Raw genomic sequence first — 25,906 nt, 5'->3', positions numbered from 1 at the left:
TAGAACTGGAAGAGACCTCGTGTGGCAACTAGTCCCGGCCCTGCCCGCACGGCAGGACCAAGCACCGGCTAGATCAGGGCTTCTCAGCACACTGCCCGCAGGCGCCATCCTGGTAACGCTCCGCAGCGGCGAGGCGAGCCCTGAAAGACGCCCGGGCTGGCTGGAACAGATGCAGACCGGGGGTTGGCGTTTCTAGCCCCCAGGGAGGAGGTGCCCGGAGCGCCAGGGCATTGTGGGAAGTGCTTTGCATTCATGGCCGTCAGTGGGAAAGAAGCTATTGGCACATATAGTGGCATGTGCATGCAACTCCACTTAAATTATGGCCCTCGGCATGTGCTTTAGTATCGGGGCCCTCGGGGCTTCCAGAGTTGAGTAGCCCTGATCTAGATCATCCCTACAAGCATCTGTCCAACCTGCTCTTAAACAGCGCCAGCGATGGAGATTCCACAACCTCCCCGGGCACTTCACTGCAGCATTTAACTACCCGGACAGGAAGCTTTTCCTGATCTCCAACCTCAACCTCCCTTGCTGCAGTTTAAGCCCCTTGGTGCTTGTCCTGTCCTCAGAGGCCAAGAACAATTTCTCCTTCTCTCTGACACCCTTTTACTTGAAAAGCCTGTGGCTTCTATGGGGCGCTGGGGGCGGGTTTCTTAGCCACTTGTTGCCAGTTGCAGACTGCAGCACGGCCCATGCTCTGCGTGCAATGGGGGCGTAGCCGTACCAGCCCAGGACGAGAGCCGGGTGGGCCATGAAGGGTATTCTCTCCCCCACACACACTTCTCTCCACTGCTTTCTGTACGTGGCTGGTGGCCGGCTTTGGCTCCGCTCTCCAGGACTGGCTCAGCCATGGGTGCACGGGCTGCTCCGTTTTCCCCCTCGTGAAAAGGGGAAACTCTGTGTGCCCAGGTGTGGAGGCTCCCCAGTGCGTGGGGTTGGGCTGACGGGTTTCCTGAGGCAGGAGTGTCCCCCTGGTCCTACCTGCAGCTCTCGGCGCCCCGGCCTCCGCTCGGCGCAGCACGGAGCAGGCCTGGTTACTCTGGTTCCAGGGGGGCAGGGCTGCATGTAGTGAGAGCGGCTCCCGGGGCTGTTCCCAGACAGGGCCAGGCCTGCCGGGAAGGGGGAAATGCCCCTTTTCTGTATTCGGGCAGGTTCCTGCTGGCTCAGTGCCCGCTGGCCTGGCAGCCGGCCCCAGCCTGGAGAGCTCCCCCAAGAGCGTCCTGTACGAGGGGAACGGCCTGGTGTGAGCCCCCCGCAGGCCCCTGGCCCCACAGGCCCTGTCCCCTTCCCTGGTGGGGCAGGGGCAGGAACTAGCCCCCCCAGGGGTCCCGGCCTCCTGGCCCTGCTCTTGGTGCTTCCTTCCTGCCCCAGGGCTCAGGGCCCCTTGCCGCCCGGCCCCAGGGGTCTGTGCCCTGCGGCTCTGGAGCACCCACCTGCCCAGGTGGGAACCGCCCCCGCCCTGCAGCCTCCTGCCTGTGCTGCCCCCGCCCCCGCCCTGCAGCCTCCTGCCTGTGCTGCCCCCGCGTCCCCCCCCGGCCAGGCTGCGCTGGGGGGGCAGGGCCGGACCTGGCCGTGGGGCTCCGCTCCCAGCTGGGTGGGACCCCCCGGCGCAGGGCCCGGGGCAGGTTCTGGTTGCGGCCGGGCGGGGGCTGCGGGCGCCGGGAGCGGGGAGAAGCCGGCGCGGCTGCGGGTCCCGGGCGGGCGCTGCGGGGCTCGGGGCGCCCCGGGCTCCCCCCCGGCCTGTCCCACGTGCTGCCGGGCTGGGCCGGGGCCAGGGGCGGGGCCGGGCCGGGGCTCGCCCCTCCCGCCGCCCGGCCGGAGCTCGCTGCGCCGGGTCCCGTCCCGCCCATGGGGAGCCCGGTCCCGGGCCAGCCTGGGACGAGCCGCGCCTGGAGCCCGGCCGCCCGGGGCCACGATGCCCGCCTGGGGGCTCCTGCCCGCCACCCTGCCCGCCGTCACCATCGCCGGCATGTGGATCGTGTGAGTACCGCCCGGGGGCGCCAGGGGGCGCGGAGCCAGCCCGGCCCGGGCAGCGGCCCCCGTCACCGCCTCTGGGGGGCCCGGGGCTGCGGGCAGCGACCCCCCGTCACCGCCTCTGGGGGGCCCGGGGCTGCGGGCAGCGACCCCCCGTCACCGCCTCTGGGGGACCCGGGGCTGCGGGCAGCGACCCCCCGTCACCGCCTCTGGGGGACCCGGGGCTGCGGGCAGCGACCCCCCGTCACCGCCTCTGGGGGGCCCGGGGCTGCGGGCAGCGACCCCCCGTCACCGCCTCTGGGGGGCCCGGGGCTGCGGGCAGCGACCCCCCGTCACCGCCTCTGGGGGGCCCGGGGCTGCGGGCAGCGACCCCCCCGTCACCGCCTCTGGGGGACCCGGGGCTGCGGGCAGCGACCCCCCGTCACCGCCTCTGGGGGACCCGGGGCTGCGGGCAGCGACCCCCCGTCACCGCCTCTGGGGGACCCGGGGCTGCGGGCAGCGACCCCCCGTCACCGCCTCTGGGGGACCCGGGGCTGCGGGCAGCGACCCCCCCGTCACCGCCTCTGGGGGACCCGGGGCTCCGGGCAGCGACCCCCCCGTCACCGCCTCTGGGGGGCCCGGGGCTCCGGGCAGCGACCCCCCCGTCACCGCCTCTGGGGGACCCGAGGCTCCGGGCAGCGACCCCCCGTCACCGCCTCTGGGGGGCCCGGGGCTCCGGGCAGCGACCCCCCCGTCACCGCCTCTGGGGGACCCGAGGCTCCGGGCAGCGACCCCCCGTCACCGCCTCTGGGGGACCCGGGGCTGCGGGCAGCGACCCCCCCGTCACCGCCTCTGGGGGGCCCGGGGCTGCGGGCAGCGACCCCCCCGTCACCGCCTCTGGGGGACCCGGGGCTGCGGGCAGCGACCCCCCCGTCACCGCCTCTGGGGGGCCCGGGGCTGCGGGCAGCGACCCCCCCGTCACCGCCTCTGGGGGACCCGGGGCTGCGGGCAGCGACCCCCCGTCACCGCCTCTGGGGGGCCCGGGGCTGCGGGCAGCGACCCCCCCGTCACCGCCTCTGGGGGACCCGGGGCTCCGGGCAGCGGCCCCCCGTCACCGCCTCTGGGGGACCCGGGGCTGCGGGCAGCGACCCCCCGTCACCGCCTCTGGGGGGCCCGGGGCTCCGGGCAGCGACCCCCCCGTCACCGCCTCTGGGGGACCCGGGGCTCCGGGCAGCGACCCCCCCGTCACCGCCTCTGGGGGACCCGGGGCTCCGGGCAGCGACCCCCGTCACCGCCTCTGGGGGGCCCGGGGCTCCGGGCAGCGACCCCCCCGTCACCGCCTCTGGGGGACCCGGGGCTGCGGGCAGCGACCCCCCGTCACCGCCTCTGGGGGACCCGGGGCTGCGGGCAGCGACCCCCCCGTCACCGCCTCTGGGGGGCCCGGGGCTCTGGGCAGCGACCCCCCGTCACCGCCTCTGGGGGACCCGGGGCTCCGGGCAGCGACCCCCCGTCACCGCCTCTGGGGGGCCCGGTGCTGCGGGCAGCGACCCCCCCGTCACCGCTTCTGGGGGACCCGGGGCTGCGGGCAGCGACCCCCCGTCACCGCCTCTGGGGGGCCCGGGGCTGCGGGCAGCGACCCCCCGTCACCGCCTCTGGGGGACCCGGGGCTGCGGGCAGCGACCCCCCGTCACCGCCTCTGGGGGACCCGGGGCTCCGGGCAGCGACCCCCCCGTCACCGCCTCTGGGGGACCCGGGGCTCCGGGCAGCGACCCCCCGTCACCGCCTCTGGGGGGCCCGGGGCTGCGGGCAGCGACCCCCCGTCACCGCCTCTGGGGGACCCGGGGCTCCGGGCAGCGACCCCCCGTCACCGCCTCTGGGGGGCCCGGGGCTGCGGGCAGCGACCCCCCGTCACCGCCTCTGGGGACCCGGGGCTGCGGGCAGCGACCCCCCCGTCACCGCCTCTGGGGGCCCGGGGCTGCGGGCAGCGACCCCCCGTCACCGCCTCTGGGGGGCCCGGGGCTGTGGGCAGCGACCCCCCATCACCGCCTCTGGGGGGCCCGGGGCTGCGGGCAGCGACCCCCCGTCACCGCCTCTGGGGGACCCGGGGCTGCGGGCAGCGACCCCCCCGTCACCGCCTCTGGGGGACCCGGGGCTGCGGGCAGCGACCCCCTGTCACCGCCTCTGGGGGGCCCGGGGCTCCGGGCAGCGACCCCCCGTCACCGCCTCTGGGGGGCCCGGGGCTGCGGGCAGCGACCCCCCGTCACCGCCTCTGGGGGGCCCGGGGCTGCGGGCAGCGACCCCCCCGTCACCGCCTGGCAGCCCTCCCCCCCACTGCTGCCTCTGGGGGCTCCTCAGACACTGTCCCGGGGGGCCTGGGCAGCGATCCCCCCCCCCGGGGGCCCTGGGCAGCGATTTCCCCCCCCCCCCGGGGGCCCTGGGCAGCGATTCCCCCCCCCCGGGGGGCCCTGGGCAGCGACCCCCCCCACAGGCACTCAGTGCCCCCGGGTCCCAGGGAGAGCATCCGTGGGACCTCTGCGCGTGGAGCTGGGCCGGGGAAGAGGGGTGCGAAGGGCTGATGGAGGGGGCCCTTGTGGTGTCTTAGCCAGACAGCTCAGCGCCCGGCCGGGGCCACCGGAGGGGCAGGGGTGTCTGGGCAGCAGCAGGTGCTGGGCAGAGGGTGGCCAGGTGTCTGCTTTTGACCGGGACAGTCCAGCATCGGAGCTGTCCGTCGGGGAACCACGCTGGGACAATAGACCCGCCCGGCGACGTGATGTCGACTGGGATGGCGCCAGGTGCGCCCCGTGTATTTGTTTAAACCATCGGGCAACCCCAGGCCAGGCGTGCCCGCGCCGGTGCCTGCTGCGGGTTGTGCTGGGAGGAATGACGAGGGAGAATCCCTGTAAATCGGCCCCTCCCCCAGGCAGGCCTGGGCCCTGCCTGAACTTCCCTGGGTTCCTGTCCAGGCTAATTGGAAAGTTCCGGGGCTTGTCCGGGGGCGGATTCCCAGCGGGCGATAACGCGTCTCAGCGCCGGGAGCTGTCTGCGGGAAGGCAGGCCTCCCCCGTCCCGTCCCTCGCTTCCCTCCATGCCGCGGATGCTGCACCGCACCGGCCCCTTCCCGCTTGCCCTGCCCGGCAGCCGGCACCCACCAAGGCCTTCCCGGCGCCCACTGCTCCCACTCGGTCTCACGGCTCCTCTCTGAACTCCCGCAGTGGGTCAGTGTCTGTCCTGGGCCCACAGCCACCAGCTGCAGGCCTGCTGTGGCCATCCCCAAGCCAGACCCTGGCTTCCCAATCCAGGGTGCTTTGATCTCTATGGCTGCCCAGCTCCTCTAATCTGCTGTCCTGTGTCACTCAGTTTCTTCCCCACCCGCCCTCCCTCCAGCAAAGCTGAATCACACTTTGTTTGCCTTGTGTCTAATCTCCCTGTCCCAGTGTCAGCTCTTCGGCTGGGCTCCTGCTATCCAGGGAGCCCTATCCATTAGGAACTGCCTTGTGCCGAAGTTGTGGAATCACTTCCCTGCTTTTTGTGTATTGGAACCAGTGAGACCCTGCTGGTACTGAAGCTGCGTTGAGTTCACTCTCTCCAGCGCTCTGGGCTCCGGGAGACCTGGCAGCTCTGTGAATCCTTGCAAAGTACAAAGAATTGCAGCAAACACCGTGGCTGCGTCTAGACTGGCATGATTTTCCGCAAGTGCTTTTAACGGAAAAGTTTTTCTGTTAAAAGCATTTGCGGAAAAGAGCGTCTAGATTGGCACGGACGCTTTTCTGCAAAAGCACTTTCTGCGGAAAAGCGTCCGTGCCAATCTAAACGCGGTTTTGCGCAAGAAAGGCCCAGTCGCCATTTTCGCCATCAGGGCTTTTTTGCGCGAAACAATACCGCGTTGTCTACACTGGCCCTCTTGTGCAAAAGCATTCGCGCAAGAGGGCTTTTGCCCGAACAGGAGCAGCATAGTATTTCTGCAGGAACACTGACAATCTTACATGAGATCGTCCGTGTTCTTGCAGAAATTCAAGCGGCCAGTGTAGACAGCAACTGCTTTTGCAGAAAAACTTTCCAGTCTAGACGCAGCCCAGAGGTGTAGCTAACAACCCCCCAGTCGAATCGGAAGTGAGGTCTCAGGTGGTATCTTGGCCTTCCTTTGCTGCCGCTGGGCAGGAGGCAGGATTATGGGGACAATTGGTCGGACCGGGTCTGGCAGTACCAGGTCCCTACGTTTTTGTGCTTAAGGGGCTTGCTGGCCCTGCTTCCTGTAGGACGCGTTACTTGGTCCAGACCTTGGCTGGCTCAGAGGCCCAACGTGCAGCGTCTGCGCTAGAATTGTGTTAATACCCCAAGTCCAATCCAGGAGCACAAGACCCAAACCTGGACCCTCTGGAGCGTCTCTGGCCAGGCTGCCCGCGTGGCTGCCACAGGTGGAGACGTCGCCTGTGGCGGGCAGCCAGGAGAGCGACCTGCAGCGTTCTCCGTCCCTTGCCCATCCTCCCCCGGACTGGCACGTGTGTCCCCACGACCTCGGCGCGCCTCTGCCCACGGCCTCGCCTCGGGGCTTGTCCTGCCGGCTTCCCGGTGCCGTAACACGGCCTGGCTTGCTCGGTAGCCACACCCACGGCTCCGTCGCCCCGCTTACGTGGCTGCTATAAAAACCTGCCCAGGGCAGGGTCTTGGGTTCATTCTGCGGCCCAGAGGCATCCGAGGGCCTCAGCTCCTCCCTGCTTGGGCAGAAAAGGGCTTGTGTGCGAGGGCCACGCCGGACAGGCCGTGTCAGAGAAAGGGGGTGTCTGGGGTGGAGCAGGGAGCCCTCCTGAAATCCCTGTGTGGACGCGGGTCAGAGCCGAAGTGGGTTTAGTTGGGTCTGGTTGGCCTCCCCCTGCCGCCTCCCGTCCAGTCCGGGGACAGGCAGAGCAGCGGGTAGCCGGAGGGGTCTGAGGCAGGCGGGGCGGCTCTAGCGCTCAGCACTGAGTGTGAGCCTCGGCCGTCGCTGCCCCGTGCTGGGCGAACAGCCCCTGGGTGCTCCACTGCTCCGAGCCTCCCGCTGGTTGCTGCAGCGCCGCGGAGAGCGCGCCCGGCTGGTTCCTCGAGCAGAACCTCGTCCTGGGCCCCGGGGAGCACAGAACCTGGGGGAGCCGTCAGCCCTGGGATCTCATGGTCCTGCGGCGTGGAGCCTCAGCGCGAGTCTGCACCCCGCCGGCGTAGGCAGGGCGTTAGCCCCCCGGGGGCCGGCCCCTCGCAGCTCCGTAGCCTCCTGCGTGGGCGGCTCCAGCCCGGCCGCTCCAAAGCCAGCTCGGGTGTGTCTGGGAGGTGCCGTCCCAGCTCAGCTCAGCTCAGTGTGGACAGAGCCCTGGAGAGAAGCCGTGGTCCCGGCTTGGAACGTATGGCCTAGTGGTCACAGCTGCAACCCCTGCCTGCCAAGGGAGGGGACCTGAGCCCTTTGGGCTACCATCCCTCTGGCAGGCAAGGTGCCCCCGGGCTGCGCAGGGGGCTCTGTACGGCAGACGGGGCTGTCTCCTCGCTGCTGCTCCGCACCCCCGTGGCGGGACCAGACTCTGCTCTCCCAGGCTTCCCATGCACCCCAGCAGCAGGGAGACCCGGGGCGGGGGACTCAGCGGAGCCCCGCGGGCCGTGGAAGTCGCTGGGAGCGTGAGGCCGCTGTCCGAGCCGCAGTGCTTCTGGGCCGTGTGGGGGATGCTCCCAGAGGCTGCCTGTGGCGGCTGCCCCACGCCTCCCCTTGGGGGAGGTGGTGCTGGGGGGGTTCTGAGCTGGGGGGGGCAGGCTGAGTTAACCGGCGCTCTCCTCTCCCCTAGGTACGCCATGGCGCTCGCCAACAACCACATCTGCCCAGTCCACAACTGGTAAGGAGCCTGGGGGTGGGTCCTGCCCCGAGGGGGGGGGCATGTACCCCCAGGGTGGAGCCCGGCGGGGGTGGGGCTGGGCTGGGGTCAGCGACCGGGGGCTCACTCCGGCTTCCTGCCTCCGGCCTCGGGCTGGCCCAGGCCCAAAGCGGCTGCGGAGCCGGTAGACGGGGAGGGGAAGCCAGTTGCTGTGTCTGCCCTTGCTGGTGGCCCAGGGCTGGCCCTGCGCAGCGTCGTCGCTGGGGGGGGGACAGCAAAGGGAGAGCTCTGCGTGAATACGGCGCTTCCCCCCCGGCCCGGCACTCCCCTGGGGTTCTGCCAGTCTCCCCGCCAGCCGCCGGCCAGTTCCACGTTGCACCTCGTAAACAATCGGAGCCACGACTCTGTCCGTCGGCAGACGCCTCGGCCCGGAGGAGAGACTCCTGCACAGACCCCCCTTGGTCCGGCCCGCAGGCCGCCTCCGGCCCACCAGGCCTGTTCATGTGGCCGCCCATCCCTGCAGCATGCCGCTGCTTCCTGTGGTGTGTGTGTGTGTGTGGGGGGGGGGGAAGCTTCTCGCACTGCCCCCACCCCCGGCAAAATCTCTCAGCTCCTCTTGGCTGGAAAGCAGGGCTGGGGGCTGGGCCGCACACTCTCTCGGTTCCTATTGACGCTTTCTGGCCAAAAGAAGCTGAGAGATTTTGTTGGGGGCAGGGGCAGCGCTGGACCCCTCCCCCCCCCCCACAGAGCGCCGTGTGGACCTCCCTCTCGGAGCCCGCACCCCCCATCGAAATGTGCAGCCCTTGACCACTTCCCAAAACCTGGGCCCCTCGTCAATTGTTGCTTCAACGAAAGCGCCTCGAAACGTTCTTTAGTCACGTGACACAACACACAGAACTCACGGACAAGTCAGTCCAAGTTCAGCATTTCAACAAACCAGCCATCAGTGGCTGGCCGTTCATTGGAAGCCAGACCGGAGCCCTGAGGGTGCAAGAGGGAAGTGGACTGTTTTCTTTTGTGAAATTAAAACTTGTAACAATAACTAGATTGTGGCTAGCAAAGACAGTTGCATTTCCCCAAGGTACTTCCTGTGTAGAGCAGAAAGAAAATACCTGGCTGGATTTCTTGACCAAACTGGGTATGTTTGAAATCACAGTGAACTTGACAGCTGGTTTTGGAACCATGATACATAACAAGACCCCAAAGTTGTGACTGCAGCTTTGTTAAGGGAATGTGGATTGGATAAATGGACGGTAAGGCGGATAGACAGCTGGCTGGAAGGCCGGGCCCAGCAGGCAGTGATCTACGGCTCGATGTCAGGATGGCGGTCGGTTTCTAGCGGAGGGTCGGTTCTAGAAACGGTTTTGTTCAACATCTTTATGAATGACCTGGAGGAGGGGATGGATTGCACCCTCAGCAAGTTTGCAGATGACACTAAGCTGGGGGAGAGGTAGATACGCTGGAGGGCAGAGAGAGGGTCCAGAGTGACTTAGACAAATTGGAGGATTGGGCCACAAGAAATCTGATGAGGTTCAACCAGGACAAGTGTAGAGTCCTGCCCTGGGGACGGAAGAATCCCAAGCATTGGGACAGGCTGGGAACCAACTGGCTAAGTAGCAGTTGACCAGGAAAGGACCTGGGGGTTACAGTGGATGAGAAGCTGGATAGGAGTCAACAGGGGCCCTTGTAGCCAAGAAGGCTAATGGCATATTAGGGTGCATTAGGAGGAGCATTGCCAGCAGACCCAGAGAAGTGATTGTTCCCCTTTATTTGGCTCTGGTGAGGCCACATCTGGAGTATTGTGTGCATTTCTGGGCCCCCCACTACAGAAGGATGTGGACGCATTGGAGAGGGTCCAGCGGAGGGCGACCAGAATGATTAGGGGGCTGGAGCGCATGACCTATGAGGAGAGACTGAGGGAGTTGGGTCTGTTTAGTCTGCAGAAGTGAAGAGTGAGGGGGGATTTGATAACATCCTTCAACTTCCTGAAGGGAGGTTCCAAAGAGGCTGGCGAGAGGCTGTTCTCAGTAGTGACAGGTGGCAGAACAAGGAGCAATGGGCTCAAGTTGTGGTGGGAGAGGTCCAGGCTGGATATTAGGAAAAACTCTTTCCCTAGGCGGGTGGGGAGGCGCTGGGATGGGTTCCCTAGGGAGGTGGTGGAATCTCCATCCCTAGAGGTGTTTAAGTCTCGGCTTGACAAAGCCCTGGCTGGGTTGATTTAGTTGAGATTGGCCCTGCCTAGAGCAGGGGGCTGGACTTGATGACTCCTGAGGTCTCTTCCAGCTCTCTGCTTCTAGGATTCTATGACTGGGCAGTAGCAATACTCGAATTTCACTTACGGGCGTTCCTGCCCCCACGTAGGAGCCGGGAGCAGGGGCCGTGGTAGCGCGAGTCTGCGGAGCCCTCTACCCTCACCCTCGACGCAGCCCGTTCGATTGTCACGTTTGCAAAGGGCTCGTAGTAACTTGAATATTGTTCCGGCAAAAGCGATTCGCGGTGCCCACTTCCTCTTTCCTCGCCAGGCTCAGATGCGTTGCCCCGTGCGGGGGGCGGGTTTGTTTATTGCACCGTGCTCTGCTACCTGCTAGGCACAGATTCAGGGACCGTTGGCTTCCCGTTGACTTAGCAATTCATAGGTTAAAAGCCCAGCATCTGTCCCTCTGGCAGAGGACGGGGCTCGGATTATAGCCTCTCTGCTGAAGGGTTGAGTCTTTGGTTCCTTCTGGTAAGTAAAGTTTCTTCCGTCCAGCAGTTTGTTTTGCCATTTTCATGCCGTTTAATTTCCTGGATTGTTAGCACCCAGCTTGTGGGGGAAGAGCGGCTTCTAGAGCAGCACGCGGCCTTTGCCGTTTCTTTTCCTGACCCTCATAAGCCTTGGCTTGTTGTGCTGCTTGTAAGTCCAGAAACCCGCTCCCCATACCCCCCCCCCCGGCTATATTATTAAACATCTTCAACGTGGCATTAAACAGGATCCTGTGATCTCCACCGCTTAGCCCGTGGGTTCTCAAACTGGGGGGGGGGGTGAAGAAATTGGGGGGGGTGAGGCAACCCAACCCCTCCCCTCCCCCAAGTTTTGCTGCTAGTTTTGGTTTTGGGCCCCAGTCAGTTCCTTTTTTTTTTTGCTCAATAAGTGTTGCTGGGAATGGGGGAGGCGTGAGAGTTTCTCAAAAATCAAGAAGGGGGCGTGATGCCGAAAAGTTTGGGAACCACTTTCGCAGCCGATGGCCTGGCTGGGCTTTGGTCACCTTACTCCACTAACCCTCCTGAACTCTGTTCACCTCCAGCTCCTGTTACAAATGAGTTCAATGAATAGGTGCCTAACTAGTCCAATTAGTGACACACCCCCCCATTCATAGAGGCGTCTCTCCTTATTGACAGAGCCCCTCACCTGGTTTCAACAGCCACTTAAAAGTCCCCAAGAACCACGGGGGCAGGGAAGCTCCCTCTCTCCCCTCCGCGGTCGATGTGCTTTTGGAGCCAGAGGAGACCTACCAAGCTGCAAGGAGACTGGGCTGGCCGCAGCCCCCGGGGAGTTGAGACTGAAATAAGGCAGCTTGACCCATACAAGCTCTGCAGCCTCTTGGTGGCAAGTAACACACAAATGGACCAAGTTCCCCGCCTCCTCGGATCCGGAGGTGGCTGCTTGTTTATCTCCCTCTGCTCCCGTAAGCGTTCCACTTCCCAAGCCCCCTTCGCACATGCACAGAGGAATCTCCTTGCGAGATTTGAGCACCTGGCCGTGGTACCCGAGGAGGATGCCCTCGGAGTGCAGCGAGGGTCCTTGCACAGTGACGGGACCCCCCAAGACGGGATTGGGGGGATACAAGGGCAGCAAACTAGTCTGATGGGTGAGACCTGGACCCCCCCGGAGGACGCACTCGCCCTTGGCTGCAGAATTAATCAGTACAGAAAGTAAAAGTAACGCGCTGCAGGCAAAGAACCAGAAAGCAGCCAGCTGAGGGGAAAGAGGAAGTCCCTGTCAGATCTACAGTGTTTCTGCCTGAGATCAGCTGAATTTCAGCTTTGATTGTTACGTGGTGTTTCCTGTCCGCACCAGGGAGGTTGTCCCTGTGCTCTCCTGGTCTGTTACGTATGAATTTCCAGTCCCCACCTTTAGGGTGGACCGGCCCTTTGTCCCAGGATCAGGTCCAGCGCTCAGTTACTCTGCGGTGGGGAACCTGGGAGCCACACTCACACGATGGGAACGCTTGTACAGTTGCAAATAGCGCGTGTGAATGCATTTCGCACAGTCGCAAACACCCCAGCTGCGGAAGACAGCCGGGGGAGGTGCGTCACTTTTCCATCCCCCATTCCTTCTCCGACAACCGCGGTGTTAGCCATCGTCTTCCTCGCCACCCGCATCTCCCTGCCCTCCCCAGGGGCCTCAATACCTTCTCCTACCGGCCCTCGGCTGCGGTGCCAAATTTACACCGTGTTACGCGGACGCGGTGTTTGATGCACGTGCAGTCGGGGTCTTTCCTTTCCTCCTCCTCTGTATTCCCTCCCCTGCTAATGCTGAAGTGTCTTTTCCAATAGCTCAGTCGTATCATTGAGCTCAACTTCTTATCATACACGTCAGCAGGTTACCACGGGCCCTTGGGGGTTGTCTGTCACATTTGTTATTTCTGTCCTCCCTGGTTAGTCAGTCTGCTCTTAACCGCTTAGTTCGGGTTTTACCAAGTACTGACGGACCGGCTAGGTTGGAGGGCATTCTTGGAAGCCCCTATGCCGTGGGAGGCGGCTGTATCTAGGTGAAAGATCCTGAATATCATGCGCATTGACCTTGCGATCTGGGTGAAAGGCCCCAGGCATGTGTATGTCCCTCGCTACAGCCAAACTGCCCATCTAACCCCACTGTCGCTTTTTATCATAAACACTTCATCAAAACCATTAGGAAATACTAAATCTATAGCTAGAGGCAAGCAAGCCGGTTAGCCCGATCGGCTACACGCCCCCCTTTGATTGGGGGGGGTGAAATGTGCAAGGAACCCGTCACACAGGGACAGATGTGAATGGTCAGACGTTTGTAGGGATGGTTTCAATGCTCTTGTCCGCCACTTGGCATGGAGGAGGAGTATCATAAAGATAAGAACGGCCAAACAGGGTCAGACCAAAGGTCCTTCCAGCCCAGTGTCCTGTCTTACAACAGCGGCCGATGTCAGGTGCCCCAGAGGGAGTGAACCGTAATCATCCAGTGATCCCTTCCCTGTCGCCCGTTCCCAGTTCTGACAGACAGAGGCTGGGGACACCCCCCTGCCTAGCCTGGCTAATTGATGGACCTAACCTCCATGGATTTATCTAGTTCTTTCTTGAACCCTGTTAAAGTCTTGGTCTTCACAACATCCTCTGGCGAGGAGTTCCACAGGTTGACCGTGCACAGTGTGAGATGCTTTAATCCTGCTACCTATTAATTTCATTTGGTGGCCCCTAGTTCTTATGCTATGGGAGCAAGTAAATCACTTTTCCTTATTCACTTTCTCCACACCACTCATGGTTTTATAGATCTCTATCCCATCCCCCCTTAGTCTCCTCTTTTCCAAGCTGAAAAGTCCCCGTCTCTTCATCTCTCCTCATCTGGCAGCCGTTCCAAACAACCTCGTCATTTTGGTTGCCCTTTTCTGAACCTTTCCCTTGCCAGGAGACCTTTTTGGAGACGAGGCGACCACATCTGTAGGCAGGGTTCAAGCTGTGGGCATCCCATGGTCTTCTACAGAGGCCATAAGAGAGTCTGTCTTACGCTCTGTCCCTTTTGTCCCGATTCCCACGTGTTCTTGTGAAGCATCGCTCTAGTGGGTTCTTTGGGGGTCTTGCCCACTACACTCCATCTTCCTCGGCATCGCGTCCCTTCCCCCTCCCCCACCTGCCCCTGCTAGGGGTTCGTTGGAGGGCAAAGCAAGCCTGGCGTAGAGCTCATTAATCTGCTCGTTAAGGGCTCAGTCCGGCAAGCCTTCCTGCCCTGGAGGAACCTGCGGGTGTCAGTTTGGGGATTCGTTGGGATTGGTCCTGCCTTGGGCAGGGGGCTGGACTCGATCCGCTCCTGAGGTCTCTGCCCGCCCTCTGGGTCTATGAGCAGGCCGCCGGGCTGCCAGGGAGCGGCCGAGGTGAGGAAAGCAAGTCCCGTGTGCTGGCAGCCTGCGGGACGGAGCCAGGCGCTCACAGGGCCCTTTAGATCCAGCCGGATGACTGGTGCTATACAGAGCCCCCCCGGTCACGGTGCGCGGACGGCGGCTCCAGGGAAGAATGTGTCCCTTGTTAGGAGGTTACCACGCCGCGCGCCAGCACAGGGAGCAGGCAGCAAAGAAGCGGTTAAGGGAATCGGACGGGGTGTGAGTCTCCAGGGAAAAGGCTGGAACTAGCTAGTTTCCTCTGGTGAGGCCGAACGTCCCCCTCCCCCAACACTGCCCGGACCAAATGCATCTTCACGTGGCTTTTCCTGGCGGATCGTAGCAGAGGGCGACTGATCTGCGCAGCTTGGGCCGGGCGGGGGGAGGGGATTAGAACAGGCTCCTTCTGGACGTTCTTGGCTTCCCCGGAGAGTCAGGCGCAGCAGCCATGCGCTAGTCTCATTCTGGCTGGTGCAGGAAAAAACCACACATTGCCATTTCCTGCCGAATACTGGAGTCCGGCCTCAGACGGGCGCGTTCTCCTGCGCCGGCTCCGGCGCCCCAGCAGACCCGAGTGCTGAGGAACGCCGAGGGGCTGTGCTCCCGGTCGAGAGAGACCCCCCCGGAACCGAGAGGAGGCTGGGCAGGAGAGTCCACGTCGCTCCCTACCCCGCCTGGAAAGCGGAGCCCCTTGGCAATGGGAAAACGCCCCTTTGCCACTTCCCAAAGGAAGCCCTTAACTCTGTCCGCTCCGGGGGACTCTGCAGGGCAGCGGAGCTGGGGCTCTAGGGCGCGGGGCAGGCTTGCGACCCGTCTGCCCTCGGTTTCATTCATGCCGCTGCAAACCGGCCTTACGGGCGGAACTGAGGACGCCTCCCTCAGTGAGCACAGCTGGACTCTATCCGCATCCCTGCCATAACGGTCTAGTGCCCCCTACTGGGGCGCATGGGAACTGCTTCGCTGTGGGGCATACTCACGTGCCAGGGGCCAGGAGGAGCTGGGTTTGAGCCCCACTGCCCCCTAGAGCGGCATGGGGAATGGCGGGTGTGCGCCCCATGGGAGGGGCTCGCCCGCCGGCCGGGGTAGGAGCCCGCAAGCGGGTTGAGCCACTAACGGGGCAGCGCTCGAAAGGGTTAAAACGGGAGTCGATCGAAGCAGGAAGTGATGTGAGTTTAGCTCTTCGTGTGGGGTCTGGCCCTGTGCCAGCTTCCCCCTTCCTTGCCCCCCCAGGTCTGGGAGAGCCCCCTGCCTCCCACTGGGGCCCATCATGCGCCCTGGGCCCCCCGGCTCTTTCCAGGCCAGGAACCCCAGGCCGGCAGGGGAGCCGGGGGCGGCGGGGATCCCCGGGACTGTGCAGGTGGGGTAGATACCCCCTCCGCCCCCGCTGGGCCGAGTGGCGCCGCCCGGGGCTGGCTGGCAGGCCGAGGACTGTGAGCTGAGTAAGCCGTTGGCCCGGGGCCTCTGCCACCTCGCCTGCTCCTGCATTCCTGGCCCATCTCCCGGGCGGCTGCTGCGGCGGCGTTCCCGCCTCCGCACTGGGAGCAGCTCCCGTCCCTCGCGTGTGACGGGAAGCCGGAGCCCCCCCGCCCCCGGCAGCCGCTGGAGAGCCGGGGCCTCCGCACAGCTGGGCCGTGTTTCGGGCCCTCCGCTGCAGAGCTCTGCCCAGCCTGTGCCTCCGGCGCCCTGGGAGGGACAGGGAGCTCCAAGCAGAGCTACGTCCCGCCGGGCCTGGATCCTGCCGGGTCGCTCAGCCCGGGCTGGGGGCGGCCTGGGAGGGACAGGGAGCACCAAGCAGAGCTACGTCCCGCCGGGCCTGGATCCTGCCGGGTCGCTCAGCCCGGGCTGGGGGCGGCCTGGGAGGGACAGGGAGCACCAAGCAGAGCTACGTCCCGCCGGGCCTGGATCCTGCCGGGTCGCTCAGCCCGGGCTGGGGGCGGCCTGGGAGGGACAGGGAGCTCCAAGCAGAGCTACGTCCCGCCGGGCCTGGATCCTGCCGGGTCGCTCAGCCCGGGCTGGGGGCGGCCTGGGAGGGACAGGGAGCTCCAAGCAGAGCTACGTCCCGCCGGGCCTGGATCCTGCCGGGTCGCTCAGCCCGGGCTGGGGGCGGCCTGGGAGGGACAGGGAGCCCCAAGCAGAGCTACGTCCCGCCGGGCCTGGATCCTGCCGGGTCGCTCAGCCCGGGCTGGGGGCGGCCTGGTGGTACCTGGCGCGCGGGGGGGGGGGGAATGGCTGCTGTTGGCTGTCAGGACATAACCTGGGGGGCTGTGCTGCTCCCGTCTTTCAGCAAGGCCCTAAACTCGGGCCCCTTGTGGACATGAACCCCCCCTGCCACCGCCCCGCCCCCCTCCGCCCATTCCGGGAGCAACTGGGGTCTTGGCTTCTGTGGCTGAAGGAAACCCGCCCTGCCCCCCGGCTCCGGACCCCGGGCTTGTGTGGCTGGAGCCCCCCACGTGGCCACTGCCCCACGGCCCGCTTCGTGCCACGGGACCGTGGGGCCAGCTGGGCTCTTCGGACGGGATCCGACCTGCCCTGCAGCTGCCATGCCCTCAGAGCACCCCCTGCCCCCCAAGTGCTCCCCTCCCCCACAGCACCCCCTGCCCCCCAAGTGCTCCCCTCCCCCACAGCACCCCCTGCCCCTCAAGCGCTCCCCTGCCCCCTGCCCACCAAACACTCCCCGGCCCCCCTCTGCCCTGCAGCTGCCCCCAGGACACAGAGGGAGCCTGTTGCAAGAGGGGGGGTCAGCTCTCGCTCTCGGGGGCTTCTAAGCGTCCAGGGCCCAGCTCGGAGCAGCCCCCTGCCCCCAGGGGAGCCGCCCCTCTGCTCCCTTGAGCCTGGCAGTCCTGGGGAGAGGCCGCGGGGGAGGGGCAGGGGGAGTCCCCACCGGGCCCCAGAGCAGCTGGAGGAGTTTTGCAGGGGGTTGGTTAGCAGCCCTGACGGCCCCGGGGAGCCAGCCGAGGGCAGGCCCCTGGCGGCCGACGCGGGCGAGCGGAGCAGGGTCCGGCCGGGCGGCTTTCCTCCGCCGCCAGCGGGGCCCGAGACTTCCCTTGCAGGCTCTGGGGCCCCGTGGGGTCTGAGCCCTCCCCAGACCCACCCTGATCTCACCGGCCTTGTCCCCTCCCAGGAGCTATAACCAGTCCTGCGGGCTGGACGGCCCCGCCGCCTGCTGCACGCTGGACCACATTCCTCTCGTCAGGTGAGCGCCGAGGGTCCCGGGGGGGAGGCTGGCCTGGGCGCTGCTGCTGGGGGGAAGGGGCCGGGCTGAACTGGGTGGCGGTGGGGCTTGGAGCGCAGGCTGGAGCGGGCGCCCCAGGGTGCAGCCTCGGGTCAGGGCAGGGGCCGGGCGAGACTCCGGCCCGTCGGGTCAGGGTCCGGCCCCGGGCGGGGGGTGGAGGGAACCCTGGGGCTCCATCCCCTGCCCCAGTAACCTGGGGCTCTGCTGTCCGCCACCACGGCCCAGGGAGCCCTTGTATCCCCAGGAAGGGGCCCTCCCTCCACCCGTGCTGGGCAGGGGAGGGCGGGCGTAGGGCAGCAGGCTCTCCGGCCCCAGCCCAGCTGCCGACTGCTGGCTCCTGGCAGGGGCTGGAGGAGGAAGAGCTGTGATGGTGGGAGGGCACTTCCCCCCGAGCTGGAGCACCCCAGCAAGGGAAACCTGCAGGCTCCAGAGCAGCATGGAGGGCAGCGAGGGGGGGCATGGAGCCACTCTGGGGGGGGCAGGGGAGCGCTTGGGGGGCAGGGGCACTCTGGGGGAGGGGAGGGGGGGGAGGGGCAGGGGAGGGGGAGGGGAGGGGAGCGCTTGGGGGGCAGGGGGCGCTCTGGGGGAGGGGGAGGGGAGGGGAGCGCTTGGGGGGCAGGGGGCGCTTGGGGGGGAGGGGGGGGCTCTGGGGGGCAGGGGGGGGGGAGGGGAGGGGAGCGCTTGGGGGGCAGGGGGCGCTCTGGAGGAGGGGGAGGGGAGGGGAGTGCTTGGGGGGCAGGGGGCGCTCTGGGGGAGGGGGAGGGGAGGGGAGTGCTTGGGGGGGCTCAGGGGGGAGGGGAGGGGAGGGGAGGGGGCGCTCTGGGGGAGGGGGGGGAGGGGAGGGGAGCGCTTGGGGGGCAGGGGGCGCTCTGAGGGCTGGCTGGAGCGGGCAGTGTGCCCACAACCATGACGCTGGGCCATAGCACCCCGCCCCTGCTTGGCTAGAGGGAGGGGCGCTGGCCAGGCAGCAGGCCCTGGGGTCTCTAGTTTTCGGGGGCAGGAGCCCAGCTAATGGGGGGCAGGCCCCCTCTGTGGCCCCCTCACCGGGCGGGGGGGGGCCCTGGCCTGGGCGCCTCCCCCGGACACAGCGGGGCGCAAGGAAGGACGAGCCCCCTGCCACTGCGAGCCCAGCCCAGCCCCGCGCCGCCTGGTGAGGCCCTGCCGGGCAGCGGGCAGAGTCAGCAGGCGCCGCGGCCTGGCCAGGGCTGGAGGGCGGGAGCCTGGACCCGGCCCAGGGAGGGCAGCCAGGCCAGGGCTCTCACGGGCCCTTCTCTCGCCAGCAAGTGCGGCACCTTCCCGCCGGAGAGCTGCTTCTTCAGCCTCATCTGCAGCCTGGGCTCCTTCCTGGGTGAGTCTCTGCCGCGCGGGGGGGGGGAGGCTCAGCCCGCTGGGGCCGAGCAGAGCAGAGCTGCCCGGCCGGGGGGGGGGCTGAGCCATGGGTGCCCCCAGACCTGCCCCCCCCCAGTGGCTTGCTTGGGGGTGCCCAAGGCCGGCCCTGCAGGCGGGAGTCGCGGGGGGCTGAGCAGGGAGCCTGCGGGGCCGGTTCCATTGGCAGGGGGTGGTTTCTGTGCTGACTCCCAGAGACCTGGCCCCGGTGCCCCCTGCACCCTCGGAGCGTGGGGCAGACACGCAGGAGAGGCTGGGGGTGCCTAGCCCCCGGCCATGCCCCTGGCTGGCACGCGGGCGCGCTCCTGGGAGCAATGCATCTGGAAACGCTGCACGTTGAGACGGGGCCTCGGCTCCTGCTCCGCTCGCCCTGCCCGCAGCCTGGCGCCCCTGGCCCTCGGAGCCGGAGCAGGCGGCCCTGGAGCACCCGCTGGGGGGCTGGCGGCCCCCGGCACCACCCCAGGCCGGGTGCGGGGCTGAAACGACCTGGCTGTGACCGACGGGGCCGGGGGGGCTCTGCTGGTGGGTGCGGGGCTGAAACGACCTGGCTGCGACCGACGGGGCCGGGGGGGCTCTGCTGGTGGGTGCGGGGCTGAAACGACCTGGCTGTGACCGACGGGGCCGGGGGGGCTCTGCTGGTGGGTGCGGGGCTGAAACGACCTGGCTGTGACCGACGGGGCCGGGGGGGCTCTGCTGGTGGGTGCGGGGCTGAAACGACCTGGCTGCGACCGACGGGGCCGGGGGGCTCTGCTGGTGGGCAGGGGCTGACGGGTGCCTTGTCCCCTCTGCCAGTGATGCTGGTCGGCCTGCTGAGATACGCCCACGTCATCGAGCGCTGCGGGCCCTCCCTCCTCAACACCCTGGGGCTGGCGGCGGGCTGGCTCTGTGCCGCCGGCCTCACCATGGTCGGCAACTTCCAGGTAAGCCCCCTCCGCGGGGACCGGCCGGGGGAGGGGCCAAGCAGGGGGATCCCGGGGCCCAGAACTTCCTGATGCTCCGGAGGCATTTCGACCCGCTCCGGGCGGGTGTGTCCGGCCCCTCCAGCTGAGTCCCCAGCGTCCCCTCCCTGCTGCGAACCGCCATGGGGCCAGACAGGCCGGGCCCCTCCCCACCCCCGCGCCCGGTCAGTTTCGCTCCCCCGCGGCTCGGGGAGCAGGTAGCAGCCAGCCCCATTTCGCTGCTTTTCAGTGTCTGGCGCGTCTCCTGGCCTCCTCCACCCTGCACTTCGCCTTTGTCTCCCCCCCCCCCCCCCACGGGGCCCAGACGAAGCTGGTCTCAGGCTAACTCTTATCTGGGAGTCAATATTTGTGGAGCAGCTGCCCGGCCGGCCCTGATCTTGTCACCCAGCCCCGGAGCCGGCTCGGGCGCAGTCGCAGGGACGCGCCGGCTCAGCAGGGGAGTGGACGGGGCATCCGCCTGGAGCGGGATGAGGTGGGCAGGGGCCGAGACCCCCTCTCGCTGCCGGAGCCGGCGGTGCCAGACCCGTGTCGGCCCCCCGGCCTCAGGAGGAATCCGGGGAGGGAGCAAAGCTGCTGCCCTCCTGCGAGAACTGCCGTGGGGGTGCCCGCGGGTGGGGGCCTGGAGAGTTTGGGGGCCCCAGGGCCTTGGGGCAGGGCCCCAGCAGGGCTGTGGGGCGAAGAGCCCTTAAAGGGGGAAGGATCCGGGGCTGGATCCCACCCGGCAGAGGCGGCTGGGCCAGATTTGAGGGGCATGAGGATCCCGTGCACGAGGCAGTAACGCCACTCAGATCTGGGGCAGCCTTAGCAAAATCCTCGTTGGCCAGTGGTGGGGCCTGAGCCCCACTGGCCCCTGTCACCTCCTTCCAGCTGGGCCCTGCCGGCCCCAGTTGCAGCCACGGTCCAGGGTTCCCTCCCGTTGGGCTGCGTCACTCAATTGGGGCCCCTGGGCTCTGGGGCTTTTCCATCCGACACGGGCAGACGGGCTGAGCGGATGCCGTCGGCTCGGCAGGGAGCGCCCCTCGGTGCCCATCGGCGTCTCCCCGCCGGAGGGGCGTGGCAGTGCGGGCGCACACAGGCTGCTTCTCCGTTGCGCGTGCGGGAGTTCAGCGGGGAGAGGCGCAGGATGGCTCGCCAGGCACCAAGGGCTGCAGAGCGGGAGGCTCTTGCACCGGCCGGAGGCGGCCAGGGCTGGGTGTTTGCTGCTCCCCAGGCGGTGCCAGGAAACGTGTCCGGGCAGACGCCTCTTCCCTGTGCATTCCCCCGCCCGCCATGGGCCAGCCTGGGGGAGGGAATGTCCCCGGCCGGCCAGGCCAGGCTCCCCTGGGCCACCCCAGACCTCTCAGGGCTGCTGGGCTGGCACTAGGCCCCGGCACCTCCTGCCCAGAGCACCTGGCTTCTCCGCTCCCCCGGCTGGTAGGTTTGCTGCTCTGGGGGCGTATCCCCAGGGCCCGGCTCAGCTGGCAGCAGGCACCCGCCCCAGCCGGGCCCTGACTTGTTCCTTGCAGCCTGCCAAAGGCACCGCGTGTGCAGCCCGCCGGGAACGTGCAGAGACCTAGGCCCCTGCCCAAAGACTAGCCCAGGGCAAGGTGGGCTCCCGGCCCACCCACAGAGCAGCACGGAGCCCGGCCCTGCTGAATCCCCAGCGGGGACCCCCGGGTAGAGCCCCCCCCCCCGCGGTGGGTTAGAATTCCAGCCGCATGTTGGGGGGGGGGAATGTCTTGAGGCCTGGTGCTGGGCCCCCTCCGGTTCTAATAGGCAGCGGGTCGCGTCGCTGCCCTGGGATCCCGAGACGGGAGCGCACGTCCCGATGCCGGGCACGCGGGGGGGAGGGATCCGAGCAGGGACCTAAGAACCCAGGCTCCCGCGGGGAGCAAGGCCCGGCGCCGTCGGGCGAGGTGGGGCTGGCCCTGACCCGGTGTCTGCCCCCAGGTGGACCACGCCAAGGTGCTGCACTACATCGGCGCGGGGGTGGCGTTTCCCACCAGCACGCTCTTCGTGTTCCTGCAGTCGGTCCTGACGTACCGCATGGCACGGACCAGGGGCCACTACTGGACCGGCCACGTGCGCAGCCTCCTCACCGCCCTGGCCTTCCTCACCCTGGTCTTCAGTATCCTTGCCCCGGGAGAGACCGCGGGGGGCGGGGCCCCGGGAGAGACCGTGGGGGGCGGGACCCCGGGAGAGACCGTGGGGGGCGGGGCCCCGGGAGAGACCGCGGGGAGCCGAGATTGGAAAGGGATGGAGCGATCCGGGGAGGGGCCCCAGGGGCTGCCAGGAGGGACGTGGGGGGAGGCAGGAGAGGTGGGAGGTGGCCCACCCGCGGGGGCTTACGGACGGGGCAGGCGGCAGCCTGGGGGGCATGGCCGGCGGGCAGCAGGCCTGGCTGGCTTGTGTTGCTGCCGTTTCTGTGGTGCTGCCCTGGCCCTGCCGCTGGCTGTTTGGGGCCACGTAGCCGCTGGGCCCCGGGCGAGCAGGGAGCAGGCAAGCGCCTGCGGGGCTGGATTGAGGCCCGGGCCCTGGAAGGAGAAGGGTCTAATCCGGCTCCTGCCAAGTCCCCGCCGTGTCCGCGTCGGCCGGCGCCCTGCTCCGGGAAACCCGGCCCCAGGCCGGCGCTGACACACGGACCGGCCGCCCGGCCTGGCCAGCTGGCTCCGGGTTATTTTCAGCGCAGCCGGGCTGGAGAGGGAGCCGGGCAGAGCTGTGTGTGTCCTGTGCAAACACGGGCGCTGGTCCCAGACGGGCGAGGTGGGGCCGCCTAACCCAAGGCAGCTAAACCAGCAGGGCTGGGGCTTGCGGGGGGAGACGGGCGGGCGTGTGAGCCGGGAGAAAGGCCGCCAGTGTCTGGGCTGAGGCTGCTCGGGGTTATTTGCACTGAGGTCACGGACAGACCAGGAGCCGCGGGGAGGGCTCCGTGCGGCTCTCAGAGCCCAGGAGACGCCGGGCAGGCAGACGAGGGCAGTGGGCTCTGGCGAGGCGGCTGCGCTGCCTAGGAGGGTCAGGCGGAGGGGCGGGCCGGGTGCATGGCGGCCGTGGGCGTAATGCGCTGCCTGGCCCGGCCCGCTGCAGGCTACGAGGCCGCAGACGCTCTGGCAGGGGGTGCAGGGAACGGAAATGCAGCCGCCGAGGGCTCCCGAGGGCCCTGGGGCGAGGGACCTCGGTGCCCCAGAGAGCGAGGACTGAGGGGGCTGAGGCCGGCGGCCTGCGGATGGGGCAGGCCCCCCGCCCTAGAGGTTGGCCCCCTGAGAGCCACGTGGCGGGAGCTGGGGACACCCGGAGGCGGTGTGTTGGGGCTGGAAGGAAGGCAGAGGAGGTGATGAGTGGGGGGGGGTCCCCAGGGAATGGAGAACGGGGGGAGGGGAGCAGGGTCCCGACGGGGCAGCAGAATGGCTGAAGCAGAGCCGGTCCGGAGCCCAGCGGGCTGGAGAGCCGTGCCCAGGGCGGGGGCGCTGGGAGGGTCCCGGGGGGGGGGGGAGGCTGTGGGACGCTCCGGCAGGTGCGGGCGGGAGCTTTCCGTGAGTCCCAAGGGCAGTCGGCCCCACGCGGGGCCTGGCGGGGGCGCTGGGGGATTCCGGACTCCTGGCCTTTGCACTTTGGGCGGGAGGCTGGCGCTGGGGGATCATTAACCCGGCGCCCAGGAGTCGCTGCACCAGGGGCTGTGTGCAGGGGCCCGGCCCCGCCACTGGTGGGCTCATGTGCAACCCGGCCAGCCGGCGCCCTGCCCCTCGCTCCAACCCCCCCCGCCAGAGAAGCATGGACCCCGTCATGCCGCATTAGCAGCAGCCCCCGTCTAGGGCCTGCATCTGCCCCCCAGGAAATGGGAGGGCTCGTGGCTTCAGCGCAGGCCGCTTGAGACCCAGCTGCAATGGAGGATCCGCCCAGCCCGTGGGTAGCGCAGCGCCGCGGCGCCGCTGTCTGTAACGATGGCGGCAGATCCAGAGTTGGTATCCGCAGGGCGCTAACCATCAGCCCTCTTGTTGGCAAGAGCAGTCGCTGGCTCTGGGGGGTCGGGACTCTGACCCCGTCATGGGCCTGCTAGAGACCCCTGGGGCAGCGGGACTGGCGCTGAGGGGGGGTTGAGGGGAGACCCCGTGGGGCAGCAGGACTGGCGCTGGGGGGGGTTGAGGGGAGACCCCGTGGGGCAGCAGGACTGGCGCTGGGGGGGGGGTTGAGGGGAGACCCCGTGGGGCAGCAGGACTGGCGCTGAGGGGGGGTTGAGGGGAGACCCCTGGGGCAGCGGGACTGGCGCTGAGGGGGGGTTGAGGGGAGACCCCGTGGGGCAGCAGGACTGGCGCTGAGGGGGGGTTGAGGGGAGACCCCTGGGGCAGCGGGACTGGCGCTGAGGGGGGGTTGAGGGGAGACCCCGTGGGGCAGCGGGACTGGCGCTGAGGGGGGGTTGAGGGGAGACCCCGTGGGGCAGCAGGACTGGCGCTGGGGGGGGTTGAGGGGAGACCCCGTGGGGCAGCGGGACTGGCGCTGAGGGGGGGTTGAGGGGAGACCCCGTGGGGCAGCGGGACTGGCGCTGGGGGGGTTTGAGGGCAGACCCCCCGCCCTGGAGCTGGCCCCCCCAGAAGCAGGCCTCGCCTGTGGGGTCGGGTCATTCCCTGCAGAGGATTTCAGTTCATCTGCCCCCCCCCCCCCTCCCCCGGGCTGCTCCTTGCAGCTGCGGCCGCGCCCGCCCCCTTGCTGGTTTCCTTGACTCGGGCGCCCCCCGGCGGCGTGTTCTTCGTGCAGGAGAGCTTCGTGCTGCAGCACCTGGCGGCCCTGTGCGAGTGGATCTTCATCATCAGCGTCCTCGTCTTCTACGGCACCTTCGCCTTCGAGTTCGGGGCCATCTCCACGGGCACCTTCCTGGCCCTCCTGAAAGCCAGCCGGGCCGCCAAGAGCCACCCTGCGGAGAGCAGCGTGCCCGCCGGCCACAGCCACGCCGAGAGCCTGCCCATGGTCTAGGGACCGGAAATCCAGACGCTGCCAGAGGCTCTGGCCTTGAACGTGTGCAGGAACCAAGGTGCCTTCATCTGGGGGGTGGGGGGCTGATCCTTCACCCCACTTCTGACCAGCGTTCCCTGTAAGCTGAGCGCTTGGGCGTCCGCTCAGGAGAGAACCCAACACCGCCCAGCTGATGAGTGGAGCGCCCACGGTTGGGTGTTTTGTTTCTACGGGTGGTGCACATGGACATGCATTGGTGCATATAAATTATTCCGCACATGGATGGAAAAAGTCCACATATGAATGGAGAAAAGATTAGTGGGAACCTTGCTTCTGACTCCTGCAGACAATGCACTAAGAACACCCAGCCACGGCATCGCATGGCCCTTCTCGGGGAAGGAGAGGGGCCCGCCAAAGAGCTCGCAGGGTGTTGGGGTGCGGGAGGGGCAGGGGAGAAAATGGTGCATCTGCCAGCGGCTGGGGTGGAGACAACCGGACTCATTCCAGAGGGAGGGAAGTGGGAGAGGTGGCAACAGGGCAGGGGGCCTGGCGAAGGCAGAGGGGCTCCCTCGGGCCCACGGGTGGCACGAGGTGGCAGTCCAGTTCTTTGCTGAGGTGCCTGAGTCTGGGGCAGCGAGGCCTGTCACCCTCCTCTCTCCCCCCCCCACCCACTCAGCCAGCTCAGGAGCCTCGGGGCGCTCGTCGGTGTGGCCGCTGGAGCCACGTGCCGGCACATCGGGCTGTGAACAGTGTCCACGGGTCCGTGGCAAAGGGGAAATCCAGAGCAGCCTGGGTCTTGATGGCAGGTCCCTGTCCTGTGGGCCGCATGGCTACGCGGGAGGGCCGTGGAGAGCCCTGTCCAGGTGCCAGCTGCTCTGGCGTTCAGCCGGGGGCAGCACTTGAATTTCCGGGGTCCCCATTTCCATGGACTCCCCTCAGGAACACTCCCCCTCCCCCCCCTCGGACCGACCTGCCCCTCAGCCCTGGGCCAGGACGCACTGTCCCAGGGTTAGGAGACGGGTTGTGAGTGGAAACTGCTTGTCCCCCCACGGGCGCCCTCTGGCCTTCGTCACCGCTAGACCCAGGCCAGCTCTTCCCAAGGAGCCCTCAGGACAGCCAGTCCCACCGCCTGGGTGCCAGCTGGGCTCCTGGGCAGGGGAGGAGGGGGGTGGGGGGGTGCCTAGCGGGGAGGGGGGTGTTTTCCCCATTGACGGGAGTTTGCTGCTGCTGTGTGTGTGAATGGGAGTCCGCTTCCCGATTCGGCCCCCTTCCCAGTGGGACTGGGGGCCAGCGGAGCGCGAGGGACGTTTTACATGCAATACAGGTGGGAAAGGAATTTGCAATAAATGGAAAATCCACCAGGTGTGGAGAGTTCACTTGCTTCCCAGGGGGAAGGGCGCTGGGGCCTTAGCGGGGCGGGTACCAGCAGGGGCAGCGAGTTGCATGGGCCTGTGGTGCCTGGGCTCCTAGAATATTCTGGGCCGGGGGCCCAGATCCACCAGTGTTCCAGCCAGATCTTCC

At 67.5% G+C, this 25,906-nt stretch overlaps 1 protein-coding gene across 3 annotated transcripts; it reads left to right on the top strand.

Annotated features, from left to right (window-relative positions):
* Nucleotides 1–1,644: 1,644 nt before the first annotated feature.
* On the top strand, nt 1,645–25,748 carry LOC142830349 (transmembrane protein 150A-like). Of its 3 annotated transcripts, none has more exons than XM_075934546.2 (7): nt 1,645–1,977; nt 7,755–7,802; nt 17,007–17,078; nt 18,398–18,465; nt 19,296–19,423; nt 21,392–21,569; nt 24,191–25,748. In XM_075934546.2, the coding sequence occupies exons 1-7, from the start codon at nt 1,913–1,915 to the stop codon at nt 24,526–24,528; spliced, it is 897 nt and encodes a 298-aa protein (XP_075790661.2). In that variant the 5' UTR covers nt 1,645–1,912; the 3' UTR covers nt 24,529–25,748. The 3 variants fall into 3 exon arrangements, with proteins under 3 accessions (XP_075790661.2, XP_089636144.1, XP_089636145.1); XM_089780018.1 differs by having other exon boundaries at nt 1,647–1,977; nt 21,392–21,570; nt 24,172–25,748; XM_089780019.1 differs by lacking the exons at nt 1,645–1,977; nt 7,755–7,802 and adding an exon at nt 10,017–10,506.
* Nucleotides 25,749–25,906: the final 158 nt, after the last annotated feature.

This window comes from Pelodiscus sinensis, chromosome 8 (genome assembly GCF_052426305.1).
Source record: "Pelodiscus sinensis isolate ZL-2025 chromosome 8, ASM5242630v1, whole genome shotgun sequence".
Taxonomy (NCBI): Eukaryota; Metazoa; Chordata; order Testudines; family Trionychidae; genus Pelodiscus; species Pelodiscus sinensis.
Note: the sequence above shows the minus strand (reverse complement) of the source record. Positions and strands in the feature narration are given on the sequence as shown.